This window comes from Onychomys torridus, chromosome 8 (assembly GCF_903995425.1).
Source record: "Onychomys torridus chromosome 8, mOncTor1.1, whole genome shotgun sequence".
NCBI lineage: Eukaryota > Metazoa > Chordata > Mammalia > Rodentia > Cricetidae > Onychomys > Onychomys torridus.
The window spans coordinates 84,350,884-84,367,526 of record NC_050450.1 but is presented as its reverse complement, the minus strand read 5'-3'; the positions used below and the strand labels follow the sequence as shown (position 1 = coordinate 84,367,526).

At 49.6% G+C, this 16,643-nt stretch overlaps 1 protein-coding gene across 1 annotated transcript; it reads right to left on the bottom strand.

Moving 5' to 3' along the window:
* Positions 1 to 3,639: 3,639 nt before the first annotated feature.
* On the bottom strand, positions 3,640 to 5,979 carry Hoxb13 (homeobox B13). The gene is made up of 2 exons (XM_036194695.1): positions 5,255 to 5,979; positions 3,640 to 4,299 (listed from the first exon to the last, which is right to left on the bottom strand). Exons 1-2 carry the CDS (start codon positions 5,856 to 5,858, stop codon positions 4,046 to 4,048), a joined length of 858 nt encoding a protein of 285 aa, XP_036050588.1. The 5' UTR covers positions 5,859 to 5,979; the 3' UTR covers positions 3,640 to 4,045.
* Between the last annotated feature and the right edge of the window lie 10,664 nt (positions 5,980 to 16,643).

Here is a 16,643-nt window from a genome sequence, read left to right as displayed (position 1 = left end):
GAGTTCATTTATTTAATTCGAGATTGTAGCTCTGGGGTTCCTATTAGACGGGACTGGGGTGGGGGTGGGGCACGGTTTTCCCCGAATGAAACCTAATTAAAGTGCAGCACTTAGAACCTTGAATAAAACTTTAATGAAGGAGAGGAGGGGAGCGGGGAACCCGCTCTGCGCTGGGGGAGGGGAGCCAGCAACCCTTCCGCGATGGCTGGGGGCGCAGCATGCGAGGGCTGCCTTTGAGCAAACCCCAGTCAGTAGAATGTGGAGGAGAGGTAAAATAAATTTTCATTCCGCAGCAATCCTTCTCCGCCCCCCTCCCCAACCCCCGGAAGTGCTTGCCAGCAGGAGTAAAAGGCCGGAACTTGGGAGCCTGGGGGTCATCTCCGCTTTGCTGTAGTAGGGACCTAGATTCAAAAGAGCTTCCGGAAATCCTGCCTATACACTTTCCACTATCCCCTCTTTGGATCTCTAGAGGCCTAATCTAATCCACCTGCTTAGCAGTTAAAAGTGGTAAATAGTGCCGGCGATGGTGTGGACGAAGAAGCTACATTCGGCTCCAGTTTCCTGGCTGGCTGAAATTCTGAGCTGGAGGGAGTAACATGGGTCTGAGAGAAGGGAAGGGTATACAGACCTGCTCGGAGTAAAATTACACCTTATTGATGAAAAGGCTCCCCAATTATTCTCAGGATTTATAAATGTGTGCCCCGGGCAATTTGTTTGCCCTTTGACCGTGTAGTCTGAAGTGTGGTCACACATTTTTCCTCCGTGTTTTAAGGAAGAAAGAAAATCCCTTGTGGCTTCAAGTATGTCTTACTGAAAAGGGAACAGCGGCAGGTGAGTCAGGGTAGACACAGGCATTTTGTTGTACGTTACACATAAATAGCTGAGCGGTATCGACGTGGTCGGGTCGGTGGTGGTTGGGAATAATTCACCTTGTGAATTATTTGAGAAAAGGTTCCCTAAAATGACTTAATAAAAAAATGAAGTTAAATATGTGTTGCATAGGTTCCAGACAAATAAGGAAAAAAGAAGTAGGAAACCCGCCGTCAGCGGTTATGTTTGGAGGATAAATTTATTATTCCCATGTAACCAAGAGACGGATGGAAGGTAGAATGCGCTCACGGCCTTGCTTCTTCTTCGCCCTTCCTGTCCTCCTCTGGGGCTTATCCAAGGCTAGCCCTACACATCTTCTGGAATTCCGGGCGCCTTCGAGTCCTGAAGCCTTCACAGGCCTAGAACCTTTAAAACCCGGGGGCCGGAGGTCCCAGGCTGTTGCAAGCCGGAAGCTGAGGGGGTGAGAAGGGGGTTGGAGAATGAAAGCCTTGGGCGGCGGGCCGGTTTCCTGAAATGGCAAATGTCTACCGGAAGGGGGAGCGCTTGTCTTCTTAATAGTTCAATCATGTTGCTGGCGAAATAAATCTCTTAAAACCCCCAAATCTTTTGTCTGCTCTGAAATTAGTACAAACGAAAAGTAAAGGGGCTCTGAAATTTTAAGCCCCTTAGAGTAAAAAGGTGAAGTTAGAGCCCGGGAGTCCAGAACCTTCACCCGTACTGGACCCATCAGTTCATTGAGATGGCAGCCAGTCTTGGAGCTTTTTCCCTGGCCTAAGTGGGGGTCACGTACCTCAGTGCTCCCCCACACTTTGCACATTCCCATCTACGCAGAAGCCTCACATCCCTTTCTGAGGTTGGCCAGGGAAGGGTTTGCCCACTTTGGTCAGATTTGGATAACATTACAAAAGGAGTTAAGAACTTATAATTCCAAAAGCTATCCCAGCCAGGCAGCACTCGGGAGGCAGGCTGATCTCTGAGTTCGAGGCCAGCTTGGTCTACAGAGCAAGATCCAGGACAGCCAGAGCTAAGAGAAACGCTGTCTTGAGAAAAAAGAAAAAAGAAAAGAAAAAAGCTAACCCAAAGTGGCTTCTAGGGAGGAATGTGGAAGTCAGAGAGTGATCTGAGCAGAGTTCATAACCTAACCTGGGGGCTTAGACTGGACCATGGTGGGAATGGAAAGAAATTTCCGGTCACAATGGACGTCTGCTTACAACTCTGAAGGGCACACATATTTTGTCATCCAAGAAGCAGGGCTGGTGTCTCCCCCTCCTTTCCCCAATCTTGACTTTTTAAACTAAAAAGAAGAAGAAGAAGAAAACACGGTTTAATGTAGCTCAGACTGGCCTGGAACTCACTCTGCCCAGACGGCTTCATCTCAAACTTTCTGCAATCCTCCTGCCTCAGCATCCCACGGCTGGACTTAGAGTCTTGTACCACCATGCCTAACTCCTGGCTTCCTCTTGGTAAACATATTTAGAAGAATCTGAGCAGCTGCACCCTCATTCTTTCCTGGGAGAGGAGCCAAGTCTGGAATCCCACCAGACCACAGGAGGATGCACTGGACTCCCTTGGCTGTAGCAGCTCACCCATGGTTTCTTGGAGAGCCATAAACCCTTTTTGGATTGGCCACTACCCACTACTAGATAGCTACTAAACTCAATGTAGCCACATCCATCCAGTAGCCTCTCTGGCCTTCAGGAAAGGCTGGATGGCAGAGTGCCTCAGCTCAGCCCCCAAGGTTTAGTGACCAAGGTAACCCCGCTGGCTCTGCTGAGCAGGTCGCTGTTTAGTTCTACACACACACACACACACACACACACACACACACACACACACACGCCGCCGCCTTAGTGGGGCCAAGTACATCAAGAAAGAGACCCGCTCTCTGTGTCTATCTTCTGCAAATAACCACTCTCCTCTGGGTTTTCCATGGTTTTGTATTATGTCCTGGTCATTGGTGCCTTTGGGCACCTTGTGTTCAGAGACCCCAGAGCCATGCAGCGAAAAGGTAAAGAGGCCATTTTGGCACTGGGTGTCCAGAATCCCTCCACCCTGATTCTGGGTCTCTTCACTTCTTCCAGGTGCTCTCCTTCTACATAAAACTAAAAAAAATTTCAAAGTCTCCCCCTTCTTCTAGGCCTAGGGCAGAGAAGTTCCCCCAGCATTAAAAAGGTAAGGAAAGGTAGGAGGGACCATCCATCCATTCTTTTCTGGTTTCCTTGCTTGTCCCGTATTCTAGTGTTTTTTAAAGGCCCCGAAATAGGGTAGGACACTGCCCTTTCCTGTAACCACTGGGCCTGAAAGGAGCCCTCACAACCACGTATGCCTATTGCATGTGGTTCCTAAGTGCCCAACAAACCCTGGCTGGGTCAGGCCCATCAGGAGAGCCCAGATCTCTCTCTTCAAGAGAAGTGGAGTTTGAGAGAGTAGCCAGGTAATTAACTACCCTGCCAAGTCCTCTCTTTTAGTTCAGTTCTGGTGGCTCTGACCCAATCAGGCCACTGGTCTCATTTTCACATAACTGCAAAATCTCAGCATTTGAGACAGGGGCTTCCCACTGGATACAGCCTAGGAGGCTGGCAGGGAATGTGAGACCAAAGGAAGAGGTGGGTAGGGAGGAGGGAGAAGCATCCATTATTAACATGGTCTGTCCTGCACAGCTGTCATCTCCGAAAAAAAAAAAAAACCGCCAAGTGCACATGGCATGTACACCTTAGAAGGGTGAATCTGCCTTTGCCCCCATTCCATTCTCGCCACACACACATCCCCAGCCACTGGAATGGTGGCTGGTATACACAGAAAGGGGGTTGAGAGGAAACTTCTACAAAAAAAAGATCCTCTTCCATATTTATTCACAATCAGCTCAACTCACGAAAGCGGGTTCTAAGTGCTCTACAGAGCTCTAGATAGAAAATACGAAACCAATTATCATGGCAACTAGTGCTGGTTATGAGATTATCACTGCCATCAGGATAAATGATTATGACTGGCACAGGTTCTCTGGAACCCGGGTTGGAGTGAGTGGACTGTCCTTTCAGGCCTCACACTCCTGACACATGCAAGGTAGCCCCTGAGGACCAGTCCATAACTCAGTAGCCTGCTAAAGGTGTCATCTCTTGGGGTCCCTCAGTCGAGTCCTCTGCCAGTCCCGGCCCTGGCAGGCTCCCAGTTTCTCCAGGACAATCCCTCTTCCCCTGCCTACCCCCTCTGGTGTTCATGGGGTAGCGCTGGTCTTGACCTTGGCCAGAACCTTCTTCTCCTTGACCCGGCGGTTCTGAAACCAGATGGTAATCTGGCGTTCAGAGAGGCTGGTGGCTGCCGAGATCTTGCGCCTCTTGTCCTTGGTGATGAACTTGTTGGCGGCGTACTCCCGCTCCAGCTCCCGCAACTGCCCCTTGCTATAGGGAATGCGTTTTTTACGGCCGCGGCGGAAGGCACAGCCGTCAGGAGGGTGCTGGGTATTGGGCTCTGTGTGGTGCGAAAAGGAAGGAGGGAAAAGCATGCTCAGTCCCCTCTTTAATGCAAAATCAAGCAGACCCAGGCCCTGCTAGCCTCGGGGCTACGTCATCCTGCAGGCGCTTCCTGATCATCCTAATGCGTGGGCTCCGCGCCCCAAAAGCACTCAGGGAATCTGTTGGATTCTGCCTGATTCTCTGGTCACCTCTGTTGGCCATCCCCACCATCACTGACCTCACATTGGGACTCTGCAAACACACCCACCCTGTTAGAGTTTTGTCCACAATCACACAGTCACAATCACACAGTCCATTCTCATGCATTTTGAGACTCAGCCACTCCTACTGATTTCATTGGCAAATTATGTACAGGAGAAAACAGGTTTATGTCCCCCATTCAACACACACACACACACACACACACACACACACACTCCCGAAACACACCCTTGGATACACCATTCGGTCAAAGAAAACCTAAATTTTCCTTTCGACATTGAAAGCTCATCTAAGAAAGCCAATGTCTGTATTCTAAGAAACACCCAATAGCTCCATTCCACCTCTCATCGCCACCCTCAAAACTACTAGATTATGTCATTTGGCCTTGGTGTAGAATTAGACTGAGGTTGTGCTGGGACACTCAGGCCCCAGTCAACAGCAGAGGTCCGAGGTTCTCCCGACATATTGAAAGGCTGCTTCTAGAGCCCCAGGGGTAAGAGAAGAGGGGTAGCTACCCTCAAGATGCAGCTAGCGCCCTGCCCTACTGAAGCCCCTCATTCTGACCCTCTGAGACCTCCATCCAGGCCCTCTAGCTGCCTGGACCCTCCTTCAAAGTTCTGATGAGCAACCAAGGAGCCCCAGGCTCCTCCTCACCAGCCCCAAGTCTCCCTCCTTCTCCTCTCCCTCCTTCCAAGCAAATGCCAGCGTAGCCCAGGCTCAGAGCCGAGGGGAGCCAGAGCAGGAGTTACCTGCAAACGCTGCTTTCCAGAAGGGACCCGATGGGTTCTGTTCACCTTGGCAACACATCTGGCTGTTCCAGCTACCGGCCAGGGCCCAAGGCTGGTAACTGTCCACAGGAAGCAGAGAGTCGTGGCGAGGCTCCCCGGGGGCTCCGAGGGTCTGCACCACCGACACATCCAGGTAACTGGCCATAGGCTGGTAAGGTCCTGGGTAGCCCGGGTAGAAGGCAAACTCGGTGGGACGGCTAGGGTACTCCTCCCCAGGCGCAGGAGTTTCCGAAGGGTAGGTGGCCAGGGTGGCCGTCTGGGCACAGGGTTTCAGTGAGCTCCTGGACACTCGGCAAGAGTAGTACCCGCCTCCAAAGTAGCCATAAGGCACAGGAGCTGGAGATGCCCCCTGGGGCACCCCAGGACAAGGGTGGCACTGCTTTGGTGGCTCTGCAGAGCCTGGCAGATCCAGGGGGGCATAACTGACAGTCGGCATCAGCGTTGGCGCAGCCGCGGGATGGTTAGCCAGTGGGGAGTGGGGGACTAGATTCCGACCCCCTCCGGCTCCCAGCAAGCCTTCGATATCTTTGGCTCCGTCCAAGGTGGCATAATTGCCGGGCTCCATGGGGCCGATGATGCGCTCATGGGGAGCCGAAGGTGGGGATTCTAGGGGGCACCCAGCTCGCTCTCCCCACCCAGGCCGGGGGAATCTGAAGCGTTTTAAATCGCTCCCAGCTCGCACGGCGCCTGCATTCGCCTGGCTGGGCCGCCTTGACGCAAGAGACGCAGGGGCCCGAGCATAAGCGCTGATTGGCCGCGACCTAGGGGAGAGAAGCTCATAAAATCCTCCCGCAGAAATTGCAGGGGGAGAGGGGACCCGGAGTCCGGCTCCGCCTCTTCTCTTCTCTCCTTTTCATTCTGTCTCTGTCTGTGTGTCTCTGTATCTGTGCTTCTGTCTTTCTGTGTCTCTGTCTGTCTCTGTATGTGTGTCTCTGTGTCTGTGCTTCTTTCTGTGTGTGTCTGTGTCTCTGTCTTCTCTCTCTCTCTCTCTCTCTCTCTCTGTCTGTCTCTCTGTCTCTCTCTGTCTCTCTGTCTCTCTCTGTGTCTCTGTCTCTGTCTCTCTGTCTCTCTCTCTGTCTCTCTCTCTCTCTCTCTCTCTCTCTCTCTCTCTCTCTGCCTGGCTCTCTGTCTTCTGCGCTTTGGCAGGTTTAACGAGAGAATAAAAAGCTCTCCCAATAAAGTGTCCATCTCCTGGTGAAGCGGGAGGTGGGGGGGGGGGGGGGTCGGGGGAAGGGCCTCCTCAGAGGATAACAAGGCAATGCTTCTGAAGAAGAGGGGGAAGGTATTGACAACTATAGGCATCAGAGAGTTCTTTGCTTTGGATACTAGCAGCCCCAGTTCATCACCGAATGCGCTGTGCCCAGGGAAGTGCCTGCAAGGTCCCTTCCTTAGGGACCCTGCCGAGCCACTGCTCAGAAAGCTCTGGAGGCCCCGAAAGGGGTGAGGAGGAGCCAACGAGCTGGGGACCCGAAGGAGCGCAGAAAACGTGCAATCCACAGCCCAGGGCACGCAATGTCCGTGTCTGAAGGGGAAATGGAGCCTCTAGATGTCTGGGAAGGGGGTCTGGATTTCCGTTTAAGGGTGGAGAAAGAGACCAAGAGACAGGCACACAGGGCTTTACTTCAAGAAATAGGCTAAGGGTGGGAGAGAGGAAGGGGGCAGGAGGGAGGGGCAGAGGGAAGGAGGGAGGGAGGGAGGAGGGAGAGAGAGAAATTGGCACAGCACAAACGGGGAAAGGGGGGTGGTGCGGGGAGAGGAGGACAAGATTTTATCCCCTTTTCTGGAATCTGCAGTCTGGGGAAGCCAAGTGGCCGTGAATCAGCTGCGGGAATCCTGTGATGCCTTTCTGCTCTTTGGTACCCTCTCCATAGGCAGGGAAGACCAGGAAACCAACCCTGTCCAGCACATTTGCACACAATAGAGGAACTGGAAAGCTTGAGACCCTGGTTGCCTCCTGCAGCCTTTGAATTTCCTTGGAAATTAAAGAGGGTGAGAGAGCAGGGGTGCCCCAACTGCTAGAACTGCCCGAGGCCCCTCTGGTTGGGGCCTATTGTGCTGTGGATTCAAATGGCTTGTTGCACAAATCTGCCTTTACAGACTTTCTTTTTCCTACATCAATCCCACATGAAATCCTACACTTTCTGGCTTTCTAAAATTCTCCGGGTTTTTTTTTTTTTTTTCCCTGCAGAAAATTCAAACTTTTCTCTTATGCCAAGGGCTTGGTTGTAATAAGGAACGGATCACCTTGAACTGGTGGGCTCAGCCTAGGCTATCACCAGCCTGAACTTGAACTTGAGTCCCCTTATGGGACTGGGCCTATGAAAGCCAGAATTGCTCCAGATTGTAGGCCTGTGGCACACTGTAGGTCATTCTCAGCAAACATTGCTAGTAATTGCCACCAAGCACAGAAACCTTAGCTGATATTTATCATATTTGAAATGACGGAAGAAAAGGAAGGTGTCTCTTCACTGCTGAATTTCACCAAGCTTGCTGCCTACCTAATCATGAAGGGCAAAAATACCAGGGTTTTCTCCTAAAAATTGAGAGTTTTTCAGTTTTTTACAAGGCAGAGTTCCAGTTTTTAGTTTTTGCTGGCCAGAGACATCTATAGCCACCAGGATGAAGAAGATATGGTACTGGTTCATGCATTTGATCCCAGTCCTAATGGGGCAGAGGCAGGCGGATCTCCAAGTTGGAGCCAGCCTGATCTACAGAGTGTATTCCAGGACAGTCAGGGTTACACAGAGAAACCTTGTCTTGACATGGGGGGAAGGAGATATGTGTTGCTGATAGAGCATGGGTGGATCCCTAAATTAAAAGAAAAAAACAAAGACAAACAAAAAAATCATCATAGCCACACTGGAAAATTTAGATCCACCAGGGGGTATGTCCTGGTACTTTCATCAGCACATGGAAACTGTATTGATAATTCAGAAGATTTGCATGACTTCTGGAAGCAAGGACATGCACATTCTCACAGCACTTCATAGCAGAGGCTGGCCTCAAACTCCCTTTGCAGCTGGAGGTATCACTGAACTTCTGATCTTCCTGCTCCTGGCTCCCCAGTGCTGCTAGGATTGTAAGAAGAAAATATTCTACTTTTTTTTTTTGTACTTGGAATTGAACCTCACAGATGCTAGATAAGCATTTTACCAATGTGCAATGTCCCCATTGGGTTACATGTTTTAAAAAAGTGAAAAGAGTAATAGGGGTGCCACTCACTAGGTCTGTCATAGTGTTATCCATAGGACCTCAAAACTGGAAACTGGTCAAATTCCATCAATGGTGGGTAGACAAAGAAACGGAGCTGGCATTAAGCAAGAGGATTAAAAACCAGCAAACAAGCTGGGCAGTGGTGGCACCTTTAATCCCAGCACTCGGGAGGCAGAGCCAGGCAGATAGGCAAATTTCTGTGAGTTCAAGGCCAGCTTGGTCTACAGAGTGAGTTGAGTTCCAGGACAGGCACCAAAACTACACAGAAAAGCCAGACAAAAACAAACAACAAATAAAAACAGCAAACAACTGCTAAATTTGATGTACGAGTTACACTTATCTGTGGGTGGAAGAAGCCAGGCATAAAAGAGGACATTTGTAAGAGTCCATGTCTACAAGGTTCAAGAACTTTGGCTAGTGACTGAGGTCAAAATAGAAATGAGTCAGGGAAGGGGCTGGGAGGGGTAACAAAGAGACCTGCTAGGGCTCTAGAAATGTTATCCCCATATGGACCCTGGTGGGCTCTAGAAATGTTATCCCCATATGGACCCTGGTTATGTGGGTGCATTCACTTTGTAAATAAAACATCAAGCTGTATGCTTTGGATTTCCATGATCCTCCCACCTCACCCCACCAGTTATACCTCAATTTAAGAAGAAAAATATTAAACCAAAAAATGAATTTATAGCAGTGACACCTGGCATGTGGGAGGCCCTGGGTTCTATCTACAACATATTGAGGAAAAAAAAAAAAAAGCAGAACAGCATTGTCTACAAATGAGCTTTTTTGGAGATAAAGTGTTTGTATGAACACGCACAGAAATAAGCAGCTGGATCCATACACCTCCTTGTAGAGCCAACCAGCTTCAACTTGGCCCACAGAGACACTCATGAGCTTTGCCAGCAACTCCCTCCAGTCCAGACATTTTTCAACACAAATAGTACTATGAGTTTGGTTTTGTTCCCTCTGTAATTTATTTAGCATTTATTCTATCCCAGGGAACAAGTCTACATATCGAATTTATTAGCATGTGAAGTAGGCTCCTATTGCCTATGCATGTCCATAGATTTGAGTGCCTCTGTCTGTGACCAGATCTCAACTGGACTTCAGTAAAGCGGGATGAGGTCTCCTTCTCTCTAAAATGGTGCTAATAATTCTCACCTTACCCGAACCCTATGACAATTTAATGAGATTTTGCAGATGAAAGTGTTTTGCGAGGTGAATAAATATTTCTATTTATGTCCTGTATGTGTCTAACGAAACCAACCTCCTGAAAACGAACAGTTGCTTTAGAATACGTGGGTCACTTCTTACTACTGCACGAACCCGGGTCTTCCCCCGCCCCCAAACAGAAACTGAGACTCCCTGGGAGTTCAGCTCTCAAATCCATTCCCAACCCTGCTGCTCTGGTCTCCCCACCTGGGTCCCCAGGCCTTTCTCCAGCTACACGGAGGCCTTTGTGTCCCGCTGGGAACCTCCGGTTAGACCCACCGGGAGGAGTCTGGAGTCTCGGGAGCCCCCTTTACAGACCCAGCCAACAGCCCTGAAAGCCTCAGCATGCTCCTTTACATACCCGCCAGACACTTCCAGGAAGGTCAAGGCCAAGTTGAAAGTTAAGAGTCTGTTTACCTCCGGGATCCCATTCAGCGCAGCCCCGCAGACCGCCTGTGACCTTTACAGCCCGGCCTTTGAGCGCGGCCGACCCGCCCCCAGGGGTTCCGGCCGTGGGGACCTGGCACCTCGGTGTCAGCTCCCGCCCCTCCTCGGGCTGGGGAGGGAGGGGGCGAGACGAGCCCACCCGCCCCACTTAAGGGGAGGTGTTCCATTTTGTTTTATTTTATTGCCAAGTAAGAGCTCGCTGTCTTCTTTATCCCAACTGGAACAGTGAGTGTAATCCGTGGCAATGATGGCGGCCCTCAGGCCGGTGGTGACTGAATAGTGATTTATTTGCAGCGGGGCCGGGGACACTTCCTTCTCGGGAAAGAACGCGGCTCGCCAGACCCACAGGACTGCACCGGCCCGGCGGAACTTCTGGTGGTCGCTCCCTGCTCCTGGCTTCAGGAGAACGGCCCGGTCCTGGGGCTCTTTCCTTCTGTGAGCTTTCTTTCCCTTTCACGTTGTGAGTTTCTCTTTCTGTCTTTCTCTTTCGATTTTATATTCTTTCTCCGTTTCTTTCTTTTTCTCTTTGTGGCTTGCATGCTAGCACCCGTCTTTTAAACTATCCTTTTTTCCCCTTCTTATTTGATGTTTGTACCCTTTGCACTGTTATTTCTTTCATCCACCCCCCCTTTCTTCTGTCCCATTTTACTCTTTCCCCCCAACAGACACATTTTTTTTTCCTTTTCTGCCGTCATGCACAATCTGTCGTTATTCTTTTCTGAAGTCTGGAAAGGCCTGCCGCGTTGTGCATTGCCGCGTCTGCAGCCTGTGACTAGAAAGGGGTTGTCAGAAGACCCGGTAACAGGCCTGAGGGACCTGTGTGGGGCTAGAACATCTCTCCCGTGTCTACCTTAAAATAAAGTCGATGTAGGTCTACTCTGCACACCTTAGAGGAAAAGCTTTTAGATGAACTGAAATTGGGGACCAAGAGCTGCTACAACTGCCCGGCTTAGTCAGAAGGCTGCTGTTACAGCCAGCCACCTTACCTCCCCAACCTGAGAAGCCCGGCGACATTCTAAGGCTTAAGAACCTATTGAGGCAAACCTTGGATGGAAGGAAGACCCCAAGGAGCTGCGGCTAAGAGGAGAGGCTCCTTGTTGCATGCTCTCTCTGAGGGCCTCTAGAACTGGAGCCAAGCCAGTGAAACTGAGTAGGGCCAAAGGGAGAGAATGGCTTGGAAAGCTAAGGACCACTGAGCAGGAACCAAATGCCTCTGGTCCTCCCGTCTTGGAGCAGTCACACCAGCTATTGCACGATGAGTAGGAAGACTGGCTGCCTCTCCCCAACAAACACATGTCTGAAGCTCCCATCTCTAACCCCCAGCTTTGCAAGGGTCAGAACTCTGAATCCCATCTCTGGGACTCAACTTGGATCTGACTCAAAAGCGGGCCAAACAGGACACAATTAGAGCAGGGTTCTAGTGGCCAGCATGTTAGCGTGTTGGGCAAGCCTCACCCCTATCTCCCAGACTCCCGTCTCCGTTTTCCTATGTGAAAAGGCAATGGCTGTTTCTGCTTCCCTTTGAGTTCCCAGCAGGGCTAACTTGGGGCAGAGGAGTGGGGGCCAAGGGACACCAGGGAAGACAGCCAGAAGAAAGGGTTGTCGCTGTGGAGGAAACGCATGGAAAGAACAAGAAAGAAGTCACTAGGCTGCACTGCTTCTGGTCTTGTTTTTCAAATTTGGATTTTTGGTTGGCGACAGTTATTAGGAGCCTACTTCTTCCACTAAACTTTGATGGAGCAACCCAGGATGGTGCATCCAGGATGTAAATGTCATCTTAGTCCATGAAATGGTACCAAATTGACATGGAAATTCACCTCCCCAGCGTTCACGCTGCTTCCTTGGGAAGCTCTCCAGAGCCTCAAGCCAGAGACACCTGAAACTGGAGAAGAGAGGCAGGATCTTTAAGTGGGGAGTCCCAGTCAGTATCTTTGGGGTTTGTAGCAACTTCCAGGAGATTGGGGGGCTGGGTTTCCCTTTCAACTCCTGTGGTCTCTGACAGGCTCTGGAATGAGGTCTCTTTTAAAAAGAAAGTGCCTACAGAGTCAACAGAAGCAATCCGGATCACTTACAACTCCCCCAGTATCTCCACCTCGTTTTTCCTCCAGAGAATGTGGACATTGGTGGTGATGGTAATGGACGCACTCTCCAGGCTTCTAGGATAGACCCTGATAGAGACAAAGACTGGGTTTTCACTCTTAAAACAAAAGCAAGTCCCCAGTTCACCCATACAGCCTAAAGTGGAGCTGCAGCTCTGAGGCTTGGGGCCGCATGGCCTGGGGTACTACGCTGAAAGATTTTTATTTCTTGCTCCAATTCCTACATATCCCTTGCTGAGAATGGCCCATCCCCCTCCCTTCTGTCCCCATTCCAAATCGCAAAGTCTTGTCCCCTTTCCTCCCACTAAATCATTTGTTCCAAGAAACAAAGCTGGAAGAGGAGGGGAAAAAGGGAGCATGTGACAGACACACACACACACACACACACACACACACACACACACACACCCCACAGGGCATAGCCCAACCCTACTGAGTTCTATCTTTTTTGGCTCTCAGGGATTCCTGCCCTTAAAAATAAAAAAGGACTAAGTCTTTGATACTCTAAAGACTTAAAAATAACTCCTTGCTTCCAAGAATGAAATATAGCCACCCCACCCCATCAGCACCTCTGAACCTCAGTCCTAGCTTGATATGAATATTGGACAGTTCCTGGTTACTGCCCTGTGAACCCTGACCTGGGGGAAAGTCCATCCTAGTCAGGTTTCCAGGGTTCTGGCCCAGCCATTTGCTTCAGATGCTGACACCCAAGACTAGAGGAACCTGGGCTGACTGTATGAACTCTAGAAATTGGGATTGGAACAGCGTTGTTCTTAGCCTGCTTTGGCTCTGGATCATCTGAGCTTAACCTGGTACATCTCTGCCTTCTAAATCCTTCAGAATTTTCCCCTAGAGTTCTGTGAAAACAGGTGAAAGATATGTCACTTTAAATTTGAAAATTACACACACAAACACACACACACACACACACACACACACACACACACACACACACACACACCTTTGGTCTTGTGTTGTTCATGATTGGAAATTATTTCAGCCACTGCTGGCCACTGATATCAGAAAGCATTCCTCGGGACCCTGAATGTCTTTTCCCTTAAATGACTTAGGTGGAGCTTGGCTGGAGAGTCTGATTGGGGGCAGGTGCTACTTGAAGGAAATGGCTTCAGGAACAAAGGAACTAGAAGTTTAGAAAGACAGAAAGTTTTGTCTGGGAAATAATTAAGGCTTCCTCTGACTAAAGAATATGTAGAACTCCCCTCTCCTCCTTCTCTTCACCAAGAGGAAACTCCAAAGTCCTCAGCTACAGGAACTAGATAGTTGGGAGAATGCTCATGTGGCTGGGTAGCAAATACCTGAATGGGAGAGCTAGAGCTGCCTTGCCCAAGAAGAAAAAAAGTAGAGCAGGGAAAACCAGTGGCAACTTCTGTGGTTCCGGGCAGCTCTGAGCTGCCAGAGTTGGGGCAGAAGAAACAATGAAGAACTCAAGAGGCATCTAGAGCTCCCAGTCTTGCCCTAGCTGTGGGTTCAAAGCACTTCAGTGACATGGGACAGGACTATAGAAGCTTACACTTAAACAACGTTCAGAATAGTTTTTGTCTGTCCCAGCTCCATGTCCATCAGGTCTCCCAGAGGTAAAGGTTGGTCACAGTGCCAGTGCCACCCCCTCTCAAACTGACTCTGCTCTGGAAGGCCAGGCCCTATTAGAATGGTCACCCCTCACATTTTCTTATTCCTGAAATGAGCCTAGAATACACCAGCTCAGCCTCTGCAGCTCAAATAGATCTGGGAAGGCGGTTCCCATCTCCATCCCCTTAAATAGTCCTTTGTATATATAGTGGTGGAGGAGGGTGCAGACAGGGGATGGAGGAGGGTGCAGACAGGGGATGGAGGAGGGTGCAGACAGGGGTGGAGGAGGGTGCAGACAGGGATGGAGGAGGGTGCAGACAGGGGTGGAGGAGGGTGCAGACAGGGATGGGGAGGAGGGTGCAGACAGGGGTGGAGGAGGGTGCAGACAGGGATGGGGAGGAGGGTGCAGACAGGGGTGGAGGAGGGTGCAGACTGGTGGAGGAGGGTGCAGACAGGGGTGGAGGAGGGTGCTCTTTGTGTCATATTAGACCCCTGCAGATTCTGCCTCCTTTGTCATCTCCATCTTGGTCCCCCCACCCCTCCACACCATTCCTACAGGTTTTCTAGACTGAGAAATTACTTTCTTGGGGATGCAGACTGAGACCTGAAAGGAAAACCTCATCCTGAGGCCCTTGTGTAGGGAATACTGCATGTTAGGTAGGAGAGACAGTGGCACAGGTAAAAAAAAAAAAATTATAGACTTATAAGGACCAAGCAGAAACCACCACCTGTTCATAAAACTAGAGGTGTGCCTAAGTAAGTTTCCCCTTTCCATAAGAGTAGCTTCCCATCTCCACCTGTGCTGGCAATGGAACCCAGGGCCCTGGAGGTGCAAGGTGTTCTCTACTAGTGCCCGACAAGGTCCTGAGAAGAAACCCTGCTGCTTCCCCACCACCACCACCATTGGGTTGATTTCTTAGTAATCATACGGAAGGCCCTCCTCCTAAGGGTTTGCTCAGCCTTCTCTTGGATGGCAAAGTGACCCCCAGCTGCAGGTGAGATCTCCAGGAGTGGAGGACCCTCCTTTCAGCTTCTTCCTCTCAGACACTCCCTTTTTTGGTAATGGATCCCCACACTGAGGATCCCTGAGTCCCTGGATCCCTGAATCCCATGGGGATTCTGACTCAAGTCACTCCGGGACCATTACCCGCTTGCTGAGGCCAGCTGTGTTGGAAGGGCTCAAGTCTTGCCTGTTCCAGGAGCCACTTAGCACTTTACACACACAGACCCCTGACCCAAGCAGTTATCTCCCCAAGCCCCACCCAGCATTTTGTTCTGGGAAAGAACAAAAAAGCCAGTCTTGTTCTGTAAGGGAAGGGAACTGAACTCTCCACAAGCATTCCTCCACCTGTTGGGGTTATAGGCCCCAAGCCACTGAGTCACCCCAGTAAGCGTGTTCCACTTGGGTTGGGGATTTAGCTCAGTGGTAGAGCACTTGCCTAGCCCTGGGTTCGATCCTCAGCTAAAAAAAAAGAAAAAAGAGTGTTCCACTTAGTTCTCACAGTGATATGTGATACAGATGGGGTGTGTTACCATCCATTGTGTAGATTAAAAAACAAAGAATTGGGGCTGGAGAGATGGCTCAGAGGTTAAGACTGCTCTTCCAGAGGTCCTGAGTTCAATTCCCAGCAACCACATGGTGGCTCACAACCATCTATAATGAGATCTGGCACCCTCTTCTGTTTACATAATAAATAAATAAATCTTAAAAACAAACAAACAAAAAAAAAAAACAAAGAATAACAAGAAAATAGATGCTCAGAGGTTAGGCGCTCCTGGCAGAGCTGGGCTTCTGCACTCTCCAGAGACATCCCAAGTTTCTGACAATAGCCTCACACACTAGCTCAGGGGCTCGGTCTCTCTCTCTCTCCCCCCACATCCCTCTCTCTCTCTGTCTCACACACATTAACCCACAGAGACTGGAAGAGCACACAGAAGACCTTGACAAGTTCCAACCAGACAAAATCACAACAGAGAGAAGAGGAAGTGAGCACCAAGTCCAACTCATAACCAAGAAGCTGTTTACAATTGATACCAGCTAGGAGAGAGGAAATCAGATTTCTTCCATGGAGTGACGCCGGGTATGTCGGTCACACCCGAGACAGGAGTCCTTGTCCAACACAAAATGGACTCCGTGGTTTTTTGTTTTGTTTTCGAGGTTTGTTTGTTTTTCATTTTGTTTAGTGTGTGTGTGTGTGTGTGTGTGTGTGTGTGTGTGTGTGTGTGTGTGTGTCTTTGGTTGGTTTTCATTTGTTTTTTTAAGAAATGAAAATATGAAATTAGATAGGGAGAGAAAATCTGAGAGGAGCTGGTAGACTGCAAGAAATCTGACACTAAAGTATATAGTGTGGCTATTTTAAAAAATAAATATATTTTTAAAAAATGATGGTTTACAACCCTGCTTTAAATCCCAGTCTCACAAAAGAAAAGAAAAAGCAAGAAGGTTTAGGGATTAACTTGTCCGATTGTCCAATTAATGGAGGCTAATGAATGAGGAGGTCTGAACATTTTCTTTCTTATTTTTTTCTTTTCCTCCTTTCCTCTTTTCTCCCCCTTTTTTAGGGAGAAAGGAGTGGGACGGGTCCACTTTTGTTATCCAGTAGCTGGGGTGACAGCATGGGCCACCATGCCTGGCTTCTCTCCTGTTCAAACTGGAAGTTTTCGGGAATGTTTAGAACAAAAACAACTCTCAATACCTGAAACTGATGTTAAAAGCAGGTCCAAGGTTTCTGGGGAAATTACTAGAGGGAAAGGTGGAGGAGGAAATTTATAATAAAATAAAAATTTAA